This window comes from Megalops cyprinoides, chromosome 25 (genome assembly GCF_013368585.1).
Source record: "Megalops cyprinoides isolate fMegCyp1 chromosome 25, fMegCyp1.pri, whole genome shotgun sequence".
In the NCBI taxonomy this organism is placed as follows: Eukaryota; Metazoa; Chordata; class Actinopteri; order Elopiformes; family Megalopidae; genus Megalops; species Megalops cyprinoides.
Window position 1 is genome coordinate 11,211,804 of NC_050607.1, and position 20,720 is coordinate 11,232,523.

General features: G+C 43.6%; 3 protein-coding genes across 13 annotated transcripts in view; 2 read left to right on the top strand and 1 right to left on the bottom strand.

Annotated features, from left to right (window-relative positions):
- The window catches only part of c2cd5 (C2 calcium dependent domain containing 5), a 32,902-nt gene extending 28,117 nt beyond the window's left edge, over window positions 1–4,785 (bottom strand). For all 11 annotated transcript variants that reach the window (XM_036520431.1, XM_036520426.1, XM_036520424.1 and 8 more), the window contains exons 1-7: window positions 4,471–4,785; window positions 3,632–3,729; window positions 3,435–3,521; window positions 2,952–3,123; window positions 2,451–2,546; window positions 1,784–1,939; window positions 1,148–1,349 (exon numbers count right to left, since the gene is read on the bottom strand). In XM_036520431.1, coding sequence (XP_036376324.1) covers window positions 1,148–1,349; window positions 1,784–1,939; window positions 2,451–2,546; window positions 2,952–3,123; window positions 3,435–3,521; window positions 3,632–3,721 — 803 coding nt within the window. In that variant the 5' untranslated portion in view covers window positions 3,722–3,729; window positions 4,471–4,785. The remainder of the gene's footprint in view (window positions 1–1,147; window positions 1,350–1,783; window positions 1,940–2,450; window positions 2,547–2,951; window positions 3,124–3,434; window positions 3,522–3,631; window positions 3,730–4,470) is intronic.
- Window positions 4,786–8,138: 3,353 nt separating this feature from the next.
- Window positions 8,139–13,195, top strand: LOC118771851 (troponin I, slow skeletal muscle-like). The gene is made up of 7 exons (XM_036519963.1): window positions 8,139–8,214; window positions 9,379–9,420; window positions 9,856–9,897; window positions 10,032–10,163; window positions 10,662–10,751; window positions 11,230–11,412; window positions 12,012–13,195. The coding sequence occupies exons 2-7, from the start codon at window positions 9,400–9,402 to the stop codon at window positions 12,111–12,113; spliced, it is 570 nt and encodes a 189-aa protein (XP_036375856.1). The 5' UTR covers window positions 8,139–8,214; window positions 9,379–9,399; the 3' UTR covers window positions 12,114–13,195.
- A 2,363-nt stretch (window positions 13,196–15,558) lies between these two features.
- Window positions 15,559–17,946, top strand: LOC118771700 (toll-like receptor 6). Its single transcript, XM_036519707.1, has one exon. It carries the CDS (start codon window positions 15,559–15,561, stop codon window positions 17,944–17,946), a length of 2,388 nt encoding a protein of 795 aa, XP_036375600.1.
- The last annotated feature ends 2,774 nt before the right edge of the window (window positions 17,947–20,720 follow it).

The window sequence follows — 20,720 nt, forward strand, 5'->3', positions numbered from 1 at the left end:
GTTCCTTTGCTGTGTTCACCAACCAGAAACCTTGTTGTGAAATACAGTCTGGGATCATTCTATGTGAAATGGGACTATTTTTTGCATTGGCTTATTGAACTGTAATGTGGAGGCAAATGGTTTGATAAAAATAATCATAAATCATTACTGAGATGTGCCTAAATGTGTCAACCTGGATGCCCTTCAAGATACTGTGATTTTTGATCTACATAACAAGCAGTCTTCCTGTAATGTTCAAGTTCTTATCATGCAGTGATTCATTTGTGGCCTTAGAGGTTTACTGAGAATTTCTGTACGTTTAAACAAATATATACCCTTATCATAAAATCCCTGAAATTTCTGCAAACCAATCTTCAAAAAATAAAAACTGACATGACCATAAAGGAAGCCTGGGTAGGCATAAGCTTGGCAAAAAATGTTTTCCTACTGCATTTTAATCCTCCAAAAATAGACTGAGAGCAGAGGAAAGGAACACTTCAACATTTCTTTCAGTGTGATCCAAACTGGCAAACAAACAAATTACCTCATCTCTTCTGACAATTCCTAGCCTTGTTATCGACCCGCACATCGAACGCATCCCTACATGCGGATGCAAGTTAGGGATTCAGAGTCATGCGTGAGGTCAGGCTGGACGTGCAAGGCCCGGAGCCCCGGGTGCAAGCAGGGGGTCACATCTGGGACAGGTATGTCTGTGTGGAGCACAAAAATGCTCTACGCTCTACACATATACTCCCTGACACTGCAGGCAACAGGAGACTGGGGGAATATGTATTATTTTGAGAAATACATATGAAGACTAAGGAGCAACATCACATTCGTTGTCAGCAAGCCGTCATTAAATATTTACAGCTTCATAAATCATTGATAGATTTACTGCATGTTTTTGCTTTTTCTTTTATTTGTGCCAAATTTTGAACTGCAGGATTACTTTTCAATCACTTGGGCACATAAATCTATCAAGAATGCTCTTGATGAGATTCGTTAAGAAAACTAGGAGGAAAAATGTACAAGGCAGCCCTTGATTTTCCATAACTGGCCGGGTGGGAGGGGCGGGGCGGGGAGGGAGGGGGGGAGGAGTTCAAATGCGCACATACACTACGTTTTGCGGTCATGCACGGGTACCCTGGCCCATCCGCCTCATACTTACTCTTTGATGTCTTTGGATGGGGAATTGCATGCGGGCGGGGCGGCCGCCGAGGAGTTACTCAGCTTTTCCAGAGTGCACGCCGTCCCGATGGCCCGCACCACCAGGCCCGACTCCCCCTCCAGGTCGAAGCACTGCAGGTAGCCCACCACCGCGTTGCCTCCCATCTCCAGCACCTTCAGCCCAATCTTCCTCTGGAGCTCACCTGGAGGGGACACAGCCAAGGCTTCCACAGGTTTGTACACAGTGCAGAGGCTGTGGGATCCAATCTCAGCCTTTGTGCCTTCCAGTCACACACCTTATCTGCCCTAGGAAATACCCATGTGTATACACACAAGACATGTAAAATGCAAGCCTGACAGCCACCCTGGATGTGAGAATATTCTAAGCCATTAAATGATGTCACTTGTATTACAGTGACTAGGCGATCAGCAGTGATGTGCACAAAAATGAATCGCTTTCATTTCTATTATTGGAATTTTATTCAATGCCTATTTGACCTGCAAGTAAACTACTCTACTGCACTCCATCTCTCAGCCCCAGCACCATCGAACTCTCAATGACAGCTTCCTGTATGGACTCATGGATGCTTAAAGATAAAGCACAGTCCCTCTGCAGCTATGGGAGGGGCGTCCCTACCGGACATCAGGGAGATGAGCCTCTGCCGGGCCTCGTTGGACGCTCTGGGGGTGCGGATCCGGTCGATCCACTGGTACTCCGGGTCCTCATTCACCACCAGCTCCTCCACAAAGCCATGCACCATCGCCGCCCGGTAACACCTGGGGATGGAAGTAGCTGACAAGACAACCACAGCCTGTCACTTCTCAGCCATATACTGGCACCAGAACAGGCACTATGGGTGGATCAGAAGACCACAAAACAGGGGAAGGGGTTTGGTGGGGCTTAACAATTTATGATGTGTTTTACAAGACACAAGCGCTTTGGATGGACAACTGAAAACATTCCCAGGTGTTTACTTTTAAATTTAACTAATTTCAAAGTCCATTCAGACCTACTTGCTAAATGATACTTTCTGATAGTTGTAAAGCAAACAAGCATTCTTCACCAGCTAAAAAAAATTCCCTGTGTGGTCATGCATACTTTACCAGGAAAGCAAAACATTATCTACAAAGTCTATGGCGTCCAGGAGTCCGTTTAACCGCACAATCATTTCTTCAGCTCTCCACAAATCTGTCACAACATAACCAAGCTTTTCAGAACACCAGCAAAATATCGACTGAGAAGTTAGGCATTTCATATTAGAGGACAATATTTAGGCCTATCCAAGGGAAAATTCACAACTTACTGCAAAAGAATTTCACTCCACAAGATGATTGTCTGAAGCGGTTGAGGTCATTGAAGAGATCCACTTTCACCAGAACGTTGATCTCTCCCCGAATACCTATGTGTAATTGAAAAAAAATGACATGAGACCATGGTCAGCAGCACAAGCATGCACATGCACATTTGCATGCGGGCTGCTAAATGATTACATTACATTATTAGCATTTAGCAGGCACTCTCATCCAGAGTGACTTATATAGGTTACAATGCTTCCATGTAATTCATTTATACAGCTCGATATTTACTGAGGCAATTCTGGGTAAACTACCTTGCCTGAGGGAACAGCAGCAGTGCCCCGGTGGGGAATCAAGCCAGCAACCTTTCCATTACAAGGCCTGCTCCTTGCCGCTATGCTACACTGCCACCCCTCATGAACTCAAACACTGAAAAGAGGACGTTGTCTATTTTAAGCCCCCTTCATTTAAACTTTCCTCAAAGGTATAAGCAATGACTTCATACTCACCATGTATGGTGTCATAAATAGGGAACCAGCCAGAGATGACAGTAGCAGCTTCACTTGATAAGAGCGGGTCTATGTCTATGTAGACCTTGCCTATGGCATCGTTAGCGCTGTACGTGTCATGGTCCAGCACTGTAATTTGCAATGGCTCATCCTGCAAGTCCTCATCATCCACCTGGATTAAAACATTTCAACGACAAAAAAGTTGGAGCCCTTGTGTTCATCAAAAAATTTACCGGCCCGAAAGATAATACGCAAACAGACACTCAAAGCACCCACAAGTCTGCAACATTTTCCTTTGATATTACTTGTCAACTCAAACGCTTTTTAAGGTCATCTTTTCTCATTTGCACATTACACAGTAGAAATGCTTTACACTGACATCATTACTATTTATGAGAGGCAAATTATCAGCCATGCAATTCCTGACTTGCCCCTGCAACTCAGACACCTTTGAGGAAAACAGTATGTTACCAAAATGAATACCTCAAATTTGAACCACTCCGAGTTCCACTGGGGGTTAAGGGATTTGGGGTAGACGTCAGTTTTAAAGGTTGTGTTTCCGAATTTCACCTGCAAAACGCAAAGTTGTCCATTAGCAACGTGTCTGTAAGGAGAGGCACAAGCTAAGATCCTAACGTCATGTCAAAAATGATGGTTTAATAAACTTTCCAGCAACCCACCTCAACGAAGGCATCCGTGAGGTCACTCGCTCTATCCATGACGGGCAAGTGGCGCCCGGCCACAATTTTGGCCTTCAGCTTTCCCGGCATGGTTTCTCCTGAAAGACACAAAAGCTGTATCGTTCGAACATTTTATACTGTTCACTTTGAGGACTAGCGACATCCTGAATCTGTGTCTCAAGGCAGGACTAAGAGATCGCGGCACTTAGACAACACAAGAACACGTGGATAGCTGACAGATGTTTTTGACAGGAGCCAGCTAGCTAGCCAGCGTTACATTTTCTGCACACCAGGCTGCTTTCGGGGCCAATAAGCACAAGCAGCAAGAGTTGTAGTGCACTAACAGAATTACAAAAATGTTAATGTTAGAAAAAAATGCAACACGAACGATAAATTGAATAGCAATATCTATGCCATAGCTTTTGTCGCTTGACAGCTAGCTAGCTAACGTCAGTCACCGTAAGTCACTGCTCCAGACTACGAACATAGTTCATTAGCATAGCTACCTAGCTACCTGCTAGCTAAACGCGTAACGTGACATTTAGTGACAACTGTGAATTGCTGAATGGCAAGAGCCACGCACATTCGCTCACTATTTATATGTATATGAGGTAACAGTAAAATGTTGCTAATGATGAAACTTAGCAGAATAGCAGAATACGGAGCGCTGGCTAACTTACTTTGCTAACTTGCTAGCCAGCCATCCAGCTACCTATTTACAGGCCTGGCGCGTTTACGTTAAGAGATTGAGATACTGCTAGCTAGCTAGCTTGCTAACATTAACTAAACAAATAAACACAAAACAGTTCGTAAATGACACGCCATATAAACGTCTTTACCCAAAACTACGTGACACACGAAAGCTGCGAGAAGCTTCGCTTCAATCTGACATTACAGACAGTCCATCCGCTCGTCCTCCTCTTCTTGCCCATAACATGAATGTAAAAAGGTGGATCTTCAGTTTTACAGACGGTTTAGCTACGTCTTGGTCTTTTTTCAGCACGTCTACATGCTACGACTCATCACAAATATTCATCACTCGCTTTCTACCCACGTAACGTTACATAATATTTATAAATCCCCGTTGAAATTTTGGATGTAATCCTGCGTATTTCTCCGGACATAAAGGACCGTTAGCTTAGCTAGCTCGCAGGCTGCTCTTACTGGCAGACAGGCAGCCAGTGCAGTACTGGAAGTCAATCAAACAAATGATATCCGGGGACACTGGTAATGCTTCCGCTGCGATATTTAAAACAGATATTATCAGAGACTGAAGTGCCTCACTGTTGCGCAGTTGCTTCGCTGCTGAGATAAGATTTACACCCCCTTTTCCAAGCGTGAAAGGTGCCTTCCCGTTCAAAAAAGAAACTTTCACAATCGTTTCGATATTTTTTTATCTTGTCCAGGCGAGATATTAGGCTACTGATGCAACGAATCATATAGGTCACTTCTTGCAGTTCTAAGATGATGATTTATTTAAATATACGGAAAAGATACTTGGACTGTAAACGCCTCCTTTAAAGATCGAGCATATAGGATAAATGCTAAAAATTGTTCTTGACGTTTCCTTTTAATAATGTTAGAGATTTCTACCATCTACTGGACAAGTACCCTATGTGAGAAAAGAGAGCAGGGACAACATGATGTTTAGGCCAATTGAAGAGCGGTAAATTGGCCCAGATCCCGATCCATAAGAAACAAGTAAAGCATGTTATTCTTGATTGTGCAGTCAGTGTGTCAAGCCTAATCAATCACAGCTTTACGTAAATATGAAGGACATCCCTTGACATCTGCCAACGCCGAACACACACACATGCACGCACGCACGCACACAAAAAGATATGCACAGAAATGTGACAATTTTTCAGTATTCAACATTCTTTTAAAGTTACCACTGTAATTTATTCTTGTTCTTCTGTTTCGAAATGGATTATATATATAAAAGGCTCTGAGCCTGCCGGATGACGCTGGCTGCATGGCTGGACTGTAATAACGAAGTTTACCCATTCCATTATTTTGTGACCCTGCTAAATGGTAGTAGCGAATTTATTAGGTATTTGGAACGACCTCATTACCAACAAATTACTCATGCATGTGACAATATTGGGTAATACGAGTGGTGGACATGCCGCCGATCTCTTTATAAACTTATGAGCAAAGACTGGGTCAGAGACCGTGGAACGAGGGGCGTCCCCAGGGTGCGCTGGTTCAGGTCGCCTGAAATAGATTGGTGAAAAGCGAGCCTTCTTTGCTGGCTGGATTTGTTTAAATTAAATGTCAAAGCCTCGGATTTATCTGACAGTTAGTCTGCCTTAGGAGGAAATGTGCTAATATAGGCAGATATATTTAGCAAGTGGGGCTATACACACCAGGTATTTGTGCTATCCACGGAACCTAGTTTGACCCTTCCAGCCCAGGCTCCAACCGCCTGTATCAATGTTACATGGCTGTCTGAGCTGTTCTGGCAGAGGGTAAGCCCACGTCAGCTGTTTCACATCCAATATACATGAGAGAAAAGGCACTATGACAAGAAAAGACAGATTTCCCCTTTCATCTCTCAAGGTCCATCACAACAGTTTTATTCTAAAAACCAGCTGTCTTTCCTCACCACAGGCAATGGCATTTGCTGTAAACTGCTCTTGTTCAGATAATATGCCACAGATATATAAGTTCAGCTCCCTTGATGATACAATGGATATCTGTTACAATCAGCATGACGAGGGGGCAACTCCATGGTGGGGGTGAGGGTATTCCATGTCATGTGTTGACAATTGGAATGGCATTCACCCAAGGGATGGGTTTTCAGCATCTATATTTTACCTGGAAATCGTATTTGATCCGTTGTGTGCGCAGCAGCTGCATTTGGTAATGAGCAGAAAAATATGTGCCTGTAAATATCACTGAGTGTGGTACTTTTCTCTGAATTACTTCAGTTAACATTCAGCAGTAAAAACGAATAACCTGTCAAAACAAATGTAAAGCTGATATATGAAAGTTTTACCAAGCGAGCATGTCAGGCAACCAATTAAAAAAAAACATTGTGACTGAAATTCCTAAGTGCTCTGAATCACTTCATAAGATGGCATGGTTACCATCATTCACAAGTGATGTCACAATAATAGATGCAGCAGAGAGGTCCAATATATTTGCAAGAACTTCAAAATAGCCAACTTCAAAATGTTAAATTGCTTTTGACCCCAAGTGTTACAAAGGGCAGGCGATCCCTAGTATGTTCTCACAAACCCTTAGGGCATCAGTCTCTCTGTGGCCATTCTGTTGATTTGGGTCGAGTTTCACTGATTGGATCGATGACAAAGAGTGAACCTCCAGTGACAAATAGGCAACACGTTGGGCATTGGTACTGCCCAGATAACACGGTAGGAAATCTGCATAGTATGCAAGTTACACATAACAATGGAAAGGTTATTGAATAAATAGTACGGACATCTGTTGCAGATCACCTCAAGTATGATGACAAATACTTGTTGGTGTTGCCCTCACTGCGGTTCTCTCTGGTGAGACCGTAATGTGTTGGTGACAATAGGACCCCAAATTCTATCGTTCAAAATATCAGAATGTAACTTGGATATGGAGTTGCACAATGCAAGAGTCACCGGTTTGTTTTCTGTTACTTTCTATCAACCTGCTCGCATCTGTGATTGTCCTTCAAACCTTTCTACAGCAAAATAGGCCCTTGACACATATTGAAGAGGAATTTCTGCACTGTAACTCGTACTGGTGACAGTAAGGCATGGTGCCAAATTCATTCATTCAGTGGTTCATTTTTTCAAGCCAGGGAAGTTCCTCGGGTTTTTAACCTGAGAGGCACAGACGACAGTTTACTGTAAATGTGTCAAGAATGTCCATAACAGATTCTGCGTGTGGGTATATTTACAGAGGTGGTGGTATGCAGTGGTGGATAGGCTTTGTAACCAGAAGGTGGCAGGCTTGATTCCAAGGTCAAATACTTCCATTGCACCCTATAGGAAGGTACTTAACCTGATTTTCTTCAGTAAAGATCTACGGTAAAGGCATGAGAAAATGTCAGATGTGCATGCTGCCCTGCATACAGTTATCCTTCAAGAAAATTAATGCAATAAAATACATACTGATTTGCTTTTGAGGCATTTGGACCACCACCCCACAGCAAAATTTCAAATACAACATGCCAAGCTGAAAAAAAGGTTTATCCTAAACAATAGTACACAGTTCAGATCATTCAAACACTATTGTGACATTCTGGAATTGTGGTTCTGTCTCACATTCAACTGTTTATCAGCACTTATGATTTTATTTATGCTTTGTCATTCACCTTTCTGAAAACAAAAGGTCTGGGAACGAGGAGCGAAGTTAACGAGCGAAACTTTTCCGCTGATCACACAGGCTAGGTGTCATGATTTATTATTATATCGCTCGACGCTGTCACAATGTCACAGGAGCTAATATTTCATCCCTGGCAAAGAGTCATGCCATTCCAGAAACAGTGCGCTATATTTATTTCCCAGCAGCTGTGCAGACATAAAAGCCCCCATTGTCACAGCCTTCTGTTAACAGTACAGTAGTCTTCTCACAAAGCCACTCAGGTAAAGTTCACTGGCAGCAATTGTCTTTGTATTTCCAACTTAAATTTGTGTGTTGCTGATGATGTTGATTTAAAATATTCATGCATTTTTAGTTTGCATTATGAACGATTAATCATAAATTAATAATAACAAATACTAACATTTTCAATGTATATGTACATTCATTTTAATCCATAACTATAAAGGGTGTGTTAAAACGTTATTTTTCTTCAAGAGATGTCACACTGGCAGATGAGAAAATGTTTGTTTAGACTGACATGTTCAGAGAATGCTTTCAAAGAAAATGTTGCTTTTCAGTTTTTAGGTGTATTTAATTGCTTTTTTCAATTGTAAGTGCTATATAGTTTCTTGGTAGTTTTGTTGTGTTTGGGTTTGCTGTGCAGCATGGATGGGGTATTTCAGTACAAGTGCTCCTTTTGAAATAATGCATGTGAATTATTTGAATTTTTTCATGCAGTGTTATTGTTTTCTTTGTAAATTATCCTATTATGTCCCACCAAATGATCTATCTGCTTAACATTATCTGCACTTCACATATTAAGTTATTGAGCCACAAAACATGAATCACAATAAGCATTCTCACAGAACATTAACATCATCTAGTGTCTGTCACTTTATAAACAATCAGCTGAGGTTATTTAAGTGTCACTTTTTGAAATGTCTTTCATGTTTGTACTTCTGTCATCATTCTTTAATGACTATTTCACTCATTCTCATTTCACTCTATTTGTTCATCTCCTCATCCATCTATCTCCCTGTCTCTGTCATCCAAATGTTATTTGCAGACAGGAATACTCTTAATAACGAAGAGTCTATGACCTTTTATAATCATGGATCATATTATAAGAGTAATTAAGTAATTAAAAAGCACATTACAATAAAGTGGCCACAAATTTTCCAGATAGTGACTCCCTTATAATTATCCTCTGACACCAGTAATGAAATGTCACCAGCTCAGCACAATATAGATTCTTGTAATGAAGAATAGAACTGCCAAGAAAGCGCATCTTAGCGCATCGAAGATGACAAACCTTTTTGATTAAATTGAAATTATTGCAAATGACAGCCATGTTAGTGGTGTTTGGTTCCATCATTTTTTTTTTTTGGTGCACATTTGTTTTGTTTCAGAATCTTTTGTGGCCTTCTTGTTAGTATTTCCCACAGGAACAAAAAGACGCTAACAAAATGCCGCCCAAAGATGCCAAGGTACTTTCAGCCCGTATATTTACATTTGGTGGTACTCTGTGCTTGTTTGAGAAAGAAAGAAGAAAAAGGTTTTGTTCCATTTGCAAAAAAAAAAGTATGTTCATGCACAGAGTGGAAATGTACAATCAGTGATAACTGTCCAAGTTATGGCACAGAAGTCATATGAGTACCTGCTAGTTGACTGTGACAGAAAATTTGGTCAACTCTCATGTTTCAGTGTCCTAACTTTTTAATAGAATTATTCACATTTGTTCCCATTCACGTAGTCATGTAAAATATGTTTTCTGTCTCCTGGCACAAAATGTGAGGAAAATACAAATCTTGTTACCACGGGATCTGGTTAAATTTATGCAGGATAATTCTAAAACATATCAGGTGATGACTGCAGTAAATATACATTTTCACAAGTATTGATACGTTCTTCCTTTTGTACAGCCAAAATCAAAAATCTCAGCCTCCCGAAAGCTCTCCCTCAAGGTAGGTAGCGGTCAGCCCGGGCCAATAAAGCTTGGAAGCATTAAGTTAAACAGTGCTGATTGATTTGAATGTGTCTGTCTGTAGTTACTCTGTATGCATTGTTCCGTTTGCTGTTTGCTCTCTCCTCTACCCAGATCCTGCTCCTGACCAGGGCTATGGAGGAGCTGGAGAAGGAGAAGCAGGACCGGGATGATGAGAAGGTGCGATACCTGGGAGAGAAAATGCCCCCTCTGCAGATGTCTGGACTCTCATTGGATGACCTGCAGGTGAGAGACAGGTGGCTGTGCCATTCAGGGCACACGCTGCTCAAATACAGCGGCTAGAGGAAGGCTGGAATACCAGATTTTGTCCAATCACATCTCAATATGGAAAAACAACATTTTATGGCACCAGTTCCCTTCTGTGGGACCTAAATCTCCAGAGCGAATTACTGCAATCATTGCGACTTACATTAGGCAATGCTGGCAGCACAAATAAGTCATTGTACTAAAATTTAGTTCCACGTTCAGTTCCATATGTTTACTTTGCCTCAACAAGTAAAAAGTCTTCTCTCTCAAAACAACTCCCTTGAGTTTCTCAGTCTCAACACAGTCTTACATATCTATCTTGTCTTAATAACAATCCCTTCTTAAGCATAATTGGACCATAAAGCCTCTGCTTAATCCTGGGGAGGGGGGGGGGGGGGGGGGGGGGGCTGACAGCAGACTGCTTAATGCGGGCGAAACCATAACCTGTTCCCATAACCTGTGATTTTATTCCCACAGAAACTCTGCAAGCAGCTTCACACTAAAATTGATGTCGTGGATGAGGAGCGATATGACTGCGAGGCAAAAGTCATCAAGAACAATCGAGACGTGCGTACGCGCTCGACTGGCTCAAACATAGAAACTGAGAGACAAATGAGAAGACACATGATATCTGATCTATATTTAGACTTGCTATATGCCTTTGTATAGCACTTTTGCAAGGAACGCTCCGCTTATGATGCTAAAAGTAGGTTAGTATGATTGATATCCCAAAGGGATAAACCCACATTTCATATTATCCGCATTTTTGTAATACATCAATACACAGTTTATGTCATAGAGCTGTTGAGTTTGTTATTTATTGTTTGGCGCGTGGGAGTAGCTGAATCCAGAATCCTCAACCACAACCCAGTGCCCCAACCACTACGCAACATACCTCATGCCATTGCTTTGACGTTATGGTTTTGGACCTGCCCCGCGGCCACACGCACAGCTGAGACAAACACGAACACAACAAAATTTGCTTGGTTTAACCTCCGCCGCCCGCTCCCTCTCTCTCTCCGGTCCCGACCCCGGCCCGGCGCAGATCCACGAGCTGAAGCTGAAGGTGCAGGACCTGGGCGGGAAGTTCAAGAAGCCGGCGCTGCGGAAGGTGCGCGTCTCCGCGGACGAGATGATGCGCGCCCTGCTGGGCTCCAAGCACAAGGGCTCCATGGACCTGCGCGCCAACCTCAAGTCCGTCAAAAAGGAGGACATCAAACAGGAGAAGGTGCGAGGCCTGCCAGCTCTGGGCATATAGCTAATGTAGCTCTCCATCTGTCATTACACACAGGCATTGCACACACTGACTTATGTAACAATTGTTCAAATTCACTGTTAATGTTATTATACTACAGTTTGCCATCAGTATGTATTGTAGTTTGACATCTCCTGGAGATTTTCATACAGTAAATATGATGGATAACACAAAACAAAAACGACATTTAAAATGTGCATTCATACACAGGATATACTTTGTGTACAACATTTGAAGTGCTTTCAGTATACATGTGCTCTTAATTTTTGATAGCCATTGATTTGATAGCCAAGTGACAGAAGCTGAAAATAGAACTTTACTAAAAAAGGACTACAGTTATATGTTGCGCCGTGTCATTGAATAACACTGCATTGTATAACCAGTGAATCAAAGACAAACTAGATCCTGGTACCCTCTCAAAATAGCTGGCCAGTAATAACAGCCCACCTGCTGTTTGTGCAGGGGGGGGATAAGTGACGCAGGTATGTATTTTGTGAAGCCATGACTCACTGTCCCCCTCGGGGTGCCCTCCCTTCCCCTCCCCTCCCCTCCCCGCCCCACCTCTCTTCCAGGTGCTCACCACCGAGGTCGGCGACTGGCGTAAGAACGTGGAGGCCATGTCTGGCATGGAGGGCAGGAAGAAGATGTTCGACGCGGCCGGCGGCACCCAGTGAGAGCTGGGACAGCAGGGCTCCCATGACGACCGAGGAGGAGGAGCGTGAACGATGAAGGGGCGGAGAGAGGGCGACTGTCTGGGAGCGAACGCTCCAGGAGGAAACACACAGAACCGTTGCATGACGCAGCAGGTCCTGGAGGGCACCCTGGCCTGTTCTCTGAGAAATTACCAGCAGCTTCCCTTACAGTTATTACTAGACACATGTATCAGAGTGGTGCTTCTGAACTGTTTCAGATAAAGAATCCCTTAAAATGCTTCTTATGTCCAACCAACCACTTTCCCTGGGTTTTATTCTCATAGCACAGCCCTGGGTGCCTTCTCAGTTGTGCAGAGCTCAGTGCTGATGACATAAAGTATCACCAAGCTGTGCTGGAGCAAGGTGTGGCTGGGAGGTAACTAAAGGTATGAGTTACATTGGGTATCAGCCTGTTAGTCTGTGGAACAGCATATGAACAGTACAGACAGCTCACACAGTACCTTATGAAGTGCCTGATAGTCTTAAAAGACAGTAGTGGCCTATACTGCCCTGTGGCTGGTACTAGATTCCAGTATGTGATTCGGACCTCTATTCAATCTGACAGCAATGGTAATTATTCTTAACTTTGAGAACCAGATTTAATAAAAAGTTTTGTTCCTTTTTTGGATTTTTACGTACTTTGTTACTGTGAACCATTGCTGAGCTTATTAGCTTGTGTAAGACACTAAAGGTTGTTCCTACTTGTAACAATTTGCAACCCAGAGTTATGGGCAAAGCCTGCTGTAGAAAGATTGAATAGAAACCTTGAGCTGCTTTCCAGACTTAGTTATGTTTGACACCTTGCCCTAATTGCTCATTCCCATCTATTGGGCACTGAGCTCAAAAGTGTCACTGCACAATTGAATCACCTGCCATCTTTAAGCATGAGCCACTTCTTTATATAACTGTAGAGTGCATATGTGGAGTAAGTCATCTTAATGCAGTTATATCTTTTTTTCATATGAGCACTATTTATTGTTAGATCATTTCTTTGTGTATTTTTTTAATTCTTTTGAACTTTTAGCAATGTGGAGTAATAAATAGCCAAAAATTGTTCTCATGTGCTAATAAATATACTTAGACCATTTATTTAGTCTTTATTTCATTTTAGAATCTCATGGTGTTGTACTGAAAGATGTTGACCAAAATAAGCTGGCCAGCAAAACCATCATAGCTATAAACAGATCTGAATGTAGACGATATATGACAGTATGTCATTGACAAAAAGCCGAGGGGTACAGAAAATACCTCACTCCCCCATCATACACTTGAAATACAAGCAGTCAGACAAGGTTTAAAGAATAACATTCCTTGCATGCATGCCAATATTCCCTCTTTGCGTTTATCGAAACAGAAACATTCATCATGAGACAAATGTTCCCTAAGAGCTGCTCTTGCTCACTCTTCTCTCTTCACTTCAAATTTCATTACAATGTTTGAGGAAATATAGTGAGTGGTCAAATTCCGCGATTCCGCATCTAAGGTGACTCCAGACCCAAAACACTGTCACCTCTGTTTCAGCCCGGCATAACAGGAACCTGGAGCAGAGCGGCTGTTTCCAGTATCAACTGATAGTAATGAAAAATAAACATTAACGAGGACCGCCCCCCCCCCGGGACCGTGCAGTATTTTTAGTTCCGTTTTTACATGGTAGTGAATTCAAACCTCGACACGATCAGTCCGACTGTGGCCGTAAATTTCCTTTGAGGACTGTGAAGGTCGAGCGGGCTTTCACTGCGGACGCACCGTCAGGAGTTGGCCAAGTGCAGGGGGCCAACAATAGCAGATGGGACCACTGGTGAGAGATTGTGCAGTTGGGACACCGGCAGGTTCATGCCTGTCAAGTGGTGCCACATGTCTGTCCCCAGCCCCTCCCCCCACCCTCTCCCTCTGGCTGCAGTGGTGTTCGATGTCAAGCCCTGGTGGACAGGTTTTAAAATATGCCCATATGTCCATCATGACGTTATGTCATTGTGTTAGAGCATGACTCCAGCTGACCCGCACAGTGGCATTATAAAGGGGACAGAAAGCATGAGTGCATCCCTGCCGTTTCACACATGCCACGCGGTGGACATTCCCAGGTGTTTTGATTAGTGGAACTGAAACATGTAACAGTTAGCGTGCGCATGCCCACCAGAGGTCAGAAAGACTGTCTGTTTCGCTTCTCTTAAACACCCAGGATTGAGAGGAGTGCTCTTTGACCCTCTGTGCATCATTCCTCTCCCCCCGCACAATATAGTGGGTGTTATAAGCTGTACTAATTGAGGAACTAAATGTGGGTGTAAATCAAAGAGAAGCATAAAGGCTGACACAATGTGTACCGAGCATTCATCACACACCCCAAGGCACGTAGCTAAGACACAAGCATCAGGAGAATGCACCGGTCAAGCTGCAATCACAAGCATTCGATCAGGTAGGGCAAATGCTACACCCATTACATGAAGTGCTTCTGAAATTTTACCCAAAGAGGGTCTTCTGAGGTTTTGATAATGTCTGTTTGTTATATTGCATTACTGTCATTTAGCAGAAACTCTTATCCAGAGTGACTTACACAGGTTACAGTTTTTTTTTTACGTTATGTAATTATACAGTTGGATATTCACTGAGGATGCAGCAGCATTGCTCCAGCAGGGATCTGAACCAGCAACTTTCGGTTACAAGCCCTGCTCCTCACCACTATGCTAGACTTTTGCCCTTAAAAATAGGTTTTGTTAGAGTGGAATGTGGTGATTTTTATTATAAATCACAACCAAATTACAAGTAAGGCTGACTCGGTGTTGCCACATTGTTTACAGGAGAGCAAGCTGTCATACAAGTATCCAAAAAGAAAGCAAAATTCATTTACTATTTGACAGTGAACTTTCAGTCTCTCTGTCCCAAGGGTAGTTGTCTTGTTTATGTAATTGGGGAAGTATTCTCAATTTGCATCTTCCATGCTCTGTCAAGCAACGTCAGCAGGGTATTTCCAGTAGATGTAGTAACCAACCATAAGAATATTAATTCAATTTTAACAGCTGCACATGTAGGTGAGATGAACAAAAGTATTTAAATATGTTCAGTATTCACCTCATCACTGACACTGATAACTTGCTGCAGTAAGACAAGCTCTGCATGGAGGTGAGGACAGAGGGGAAAGAGGAAAGTGATTTTAATATAACACAGTGACATTGTTTCCTGTCATTGGGGAAACAGCAGCATGTTCAGGGCATCCACAGATCAGACGATTAACAGACAGCTCAGCTGGAATGAAGAGCAGCGTGCATTTACTGCCACAGTGCCAGGGTTGGGAAAGCATTGCTTTAAGGCTCGCCCTCTTATTTGTTTCAGGATGGGCCTGACGCAATCCGTTCGCCCTATTCCTGTCTTCCACTTGCTCCTGCTGATGGCAGTAGGAGCGTGCGCGGAGGAGACAGCTGGGGAATCTATGATGTGCATGCCTCCCACAGACGCTCAAGTGGATCTCTCCAACCACCATCTCACCCAGGTGCCCTCCAACCTGCCCATCGGCACCCAGTACCTCGACCTCTCTCACAACAACATCTCAGAGTTACGCAGCGGAGACCTGGCCTCCCTTCCTGACCTGTGTGTCCTCAAGGCCACGCACAACGGCCTCCGTTTCATCTCACCTTTGGCCTTCACAGGTAGCTCCAAGGTGCAAGTCCTTAACATCTCCTTCAACGCCCTGACAACTATCCCTGACCTGGCTTTGCCCGACCTCAGGGTTCTCGACGTGTCCGAGAACCTCTACAGGACTTACAGGCTGGGTAAATCTTTTGAGAACCTATGTGCCCTCAGGCTCTTGGGCCTTGGGAGTCCACAGGCGAGCACTGTGAATGCATCAGATTTTGCCCCTCTCCGCACAACGCCCCTAAAGACTCTGTGGCTGGGTGCTGGAGTTGAGATGGAAGGATATGAGATGGGTTCTCTTTCTCAGCTTTCCATGCTGCGAGAGCTGACGCTCAAAATGACCTTCTGTCAAAACCCAGAGACTTTTCATACCATCCTCATGGACCTCAACATCACCAAAACCAGGAGTCTGAAGCTGATTAAATTTCTTCCCGATCTCTGCAACGTCTCCAGCGACCTTTCTGAGGGGCTGAAAGACATGAGATATCTAACCAACCTGACATTCCAGGATACCTGGTTCAACAGTTCTGTTTTGACTAATGTGGTCTGCAACATCATCCAGTCTCCCATTCAGGCCCTGGCTTTCCTCAACATAACCTTTGCCCAAGACACGGCCGCAGGGGTTCAGATAAACAGCATTCCAGGATTCAGCAGAACAGCAAGCATCACTGCCATAACCTTCAATACCATTCACCACTACCAGTATAATTTCCCTCTGATCAGCATTAACACAACCTTCTTCTCTCATGTGACCTACCTGAAATTCTCTGGCACTGGCATGAGCATTGTTCCCTGTGACATCATCTCGGTCCCGCCCTCCCTTCAAATCCTGGACCTGTCGGACAACCTCCTGCGGGATCTGGGGCTGTGGTGGCCCGCCTGCTCCTTCACCCACAAGTTCCCGGGTTTGCAGCACCTCTACCTGAGAAACAACAAGTTCGAAGATCTCTATTTCATTGCCAACCACACCCACCAAATGAAGACCCTGAGCATGTTAGATCTAAGTGCCAATGCCATCGTGCTGAAGGGACAGAGCTCCTGGCCCTCACACCTCACCAGTCTCTCTCTTAGTGAAAATTCCCTGGGGGACACTGTCTTTGACCACCTCTCGCCACACTTCCGAAGCCTCAACCTCTCACAGACGGGGATCACGGCATTAACGCAGAGGGCTCTCTCCCGGCTAACTGGCCTGAGGCGCCTCTTCCTGAGCTCCAATGGGATCAAGAGGATCCCCCCCAATCTCTTCATGCCAAGGCTGGAGGAGCTGCATGTGGACGGGAACAGCATCAACACTTTAGATCCCCGCTCTTTCAAGGGACTGTTGGGACTGAGGAAACTGAAAGCGGGCAACAACCCGTTTGCCTGCAACTGTGATTTGTACTGGTTTGTCACCAGCTTTGACAAAACTCTGCTCCCTGATTGGCCGTCCGACTACACCTGCTTTTCCCCACCTGAACTGGCTGGAACGCCTCTAGAAAAGTACCGGCCAGGCAGGGTGCAGTGCAGCCCGGGGATTCAGGCAGCTATATCCTCAATGATCTTGCTAACTGTTGCTGGGGTGTTAGGGTTTACGTTCTATGCCTGTGATGGGGCCTGGTACCTCCAGATGCTGTGGGTGTGGCTGAGGGTGAAACGGAGGGGCCACCAGGGAGCCGAAAGGCTGGGTCACGCCAGCTTCAAGTACCATGCTTTCATCTCCTACAGTCAGAGGGACTGCCATTGGGTGGAGGCCCAGCTGGTGCCCCAGCTGGAGGGGGCCAACTTCAGTCTGTGCATCCACGAGCGGGACTTTGTCCCTGGGGACTGGATCATTGACAACATCATCAACTGCGTGGAGGGGAGCTACAAGACGCTGTTTGTGCTGTCCCAGAACTTTGTTCAGAGTGAGTGGTGCAACTACGAGCTCTTTTTTGCCCAGCACCGCGCCCTCAGCGTCCGGCAAGACTCCCTGGTCTTCGTTCTCCTTGAACCCATCCCCGCTGACTCGCTCCCAAGGAAGTTCCTGAAGCTAAGGACCCTGCTCAGGCAGCAGACCTACCTGCAGTGGCCCAAGGAAGAACGCAAGAAGCAGGTCTTCTGGGCCAGCCTGAAGGCCATGCTGCAGACAGCAGACGAATCTGTGGTCCTGAGGCGTGTGGCCCTGGACGTGGCTGACCTGTGTCCCCTAATCAGTGACACTGATCAGTAGACCCAGCAACTAGGACGTCTTGTCACTTGTGGAAATGGATATGACTGTTGGGACATTGGGGCTGGGTTTTGTTCATCAAATGGTTAGACTCTAATTCTAAACTACAGTTTAAGTTTGGACACAATAAATAGACCAGCCTAACAACCTTTATCCTTTTCTACTACTTAGATACCTTTTCAGTATCTTGTAAATAATTGTGATAGAATAATAAAACTTACAATAAAGCTTTTGTGACCATTGATCACTGTAACGCACTCTGTAGTACAGTAGCATTGATCTAGTGTCAATTGTCAAGCAATAATGAAAACAAAGCAATACACAAAGATTACTTTTTACATGTTTTATTGGAACAGAACCATTTAGATAAAACTTTAGCTGCACAAGAATGCATCAATTTCACAGAAATCAAATGCTATAACAACATCTAAGGCAATTCTAGCAGTTACCTTCCCTGAACAGGAGCAAGATAGCAGCTCTTTCACAATAAGCTGAAACCCACAAAAGTGAGTTTCACAGATATAAAATGACTACTGTGTCTCAATGGTAAAAGCTTTCAAATGGTTTGGATTGCACTATCCCCATACTAAATGGATCATCCTGAATGGATTAGCAAAGTGACACAGAATATTGGCAACCTCTGAAATGGGTAGCAAAATAACAACTCAGAATATAGGGGCTTGATAAGATCCTTCATGTATATGCAGCTGTCACACACATTTGATTTAAGGTACCAGTCTAGATATTATATTTCCCTCTTGAGACAAGTAGACAGACCACAGAACACAAAAAACAAAAACATGAAAGAGAGTACCAAGTGCACACATGCCAAAACATTACGTATGTGGAATGTGGTTGTCGTGTTCACACTTTGGTATGTGTGCTCTTCAAAATGCCATCCAACAGGTAGCTACTTGAAATGATATTATACACACATCTCTTTCCATAAATCAGTGTTCCTCTCAAACACTGTTTCCAGTTAAGTGTAGTGCTAGTCAAAAGTTTGGATACACCTGATTAGGATAATGGGAAACATGCTTTCAATGACATTTTGATCTAAAGACTCATGTTTAAATGCATGAAATATAAATAGTGAAGTTAATGCCTACATATGAATTAAAAAAAAAAATGTAATTTAAAAAATATATATTTTTGGCTACTTTGAAGAATGTAAAATATAAGATAGTTTTGATTTGTTTAACACATTTTTGGTCAGTGCATAATTCCATTTGTGTTATTTCATAGTTTTGACATCTTTACTATTATTCTAAAATGTGGAAAACAGTACAAATAAAGAAAAAGTATCCAAACCTTTGACTGCTACAGTATAAAGATATGAAAATGCTGACAGATTCAAATGCACATTCAGGCCCACGCCCGACCTTTATAGCCTGCTTGACACTGCAGTGACGCAGTGGCGTGACTGCAGCATTTTGTCACATACACATCAAGGTTGTGAAGGCCTCTCGTGTTTGATCCACAGAACCCTCGCCCCTCACCTGCGAAGCCCTCGGCGGGCGTGCGTGACTGCACACAGGACACGGTAGGGTGGAATGTGCCGGAACAGCGCCCCGTGCAATTCAACAGGAGGCATGACGGAGAAAGCTTATGCATTCACATACACCAGTTATACTTCTCAAGAGCAAAGACTTCAAAGACAGCAATCTGATGAACAAGACTCACGATAGGCACCCAGCAGAGCAAATGAGTCTCTGCCAGCATAATGAGATGGTATAGCAGGGCTGGCTGTAATAGGCTGCAGAGAGCATATGAAGGTTGAGAAGGCACGAGCTTCAAGTGCCTGACGCTCAGGCTATTCATTTGCAACAAGTGGAAACAATGGCAAACGTCTCTTTGGTCTGAAATGCCTGCACATACATGGTGCTGTGTGGGCCATGTGTAGGCAATGTAGCAAAGGCAACCAGATTTTACAGTCGAAAATTCAATATCATCTCAAGAGGCTTCAACATGATATGGATTTAGAGCTTTGAAAGTGATAAATGATTTTCAGAATGCCATGGCTCTCCAACCTCTTCTGTCTTCTGTTTCTGTAAAACATCTCAAGTAATGAAACAAGCTGATAAGCTGTGCTGACCACACATGCGGTAGCAATAGCAGCCCAAAATAGACCATTTCAAACAGAAATGAACAAGTCAAGCAAAGAGTTCCCAAAACAAACACAGAATAATAAATAGAATTATCATCACTACACAGGATCAAATGATTCAATTTCTACTTTTTAAAATTCATTTACATTATTCAACTACATATTAAAAAAAATATCTACATGATTAACCAGTCATCATAAGACAAGTGAACGCAATAAATAGTCCAATGTGAGACCGAGCACGGAAATTCCCTGGCATTTCCATCCATTTTTGGATGAAAATATAAATAACGGGGCTGCTTATTTCAAAATTCCTTGTGCAGGCAAAACGTAACCAACAGTGAAATGACACTGTACCACTCGAGAGACACCACCACCCATTTTCTAAAAGAAACAGAGCGGTATGTTTGGTCCGAAGGCAAAAAAAAAAAATCCACTGAAGCATAAGGCATATTTAATTTAAAAAAAAACCCCATAAAAGTTGTTTCTGGACCTGTTAACCACTTTTTAACATCTTTTTGCTTTGTTGCAGACACCTGTTTGTCTCAGGACCAGCCATTTGGAGGCCTCCTAAACACAAAGTAGCTCAAATCAGGCCCATGTACAGCTGGAGGGTACGGGACTTGGTCTTGTCTAAGTTTGACCTGGTGTGTCTGTGTGAGGGCGTGAA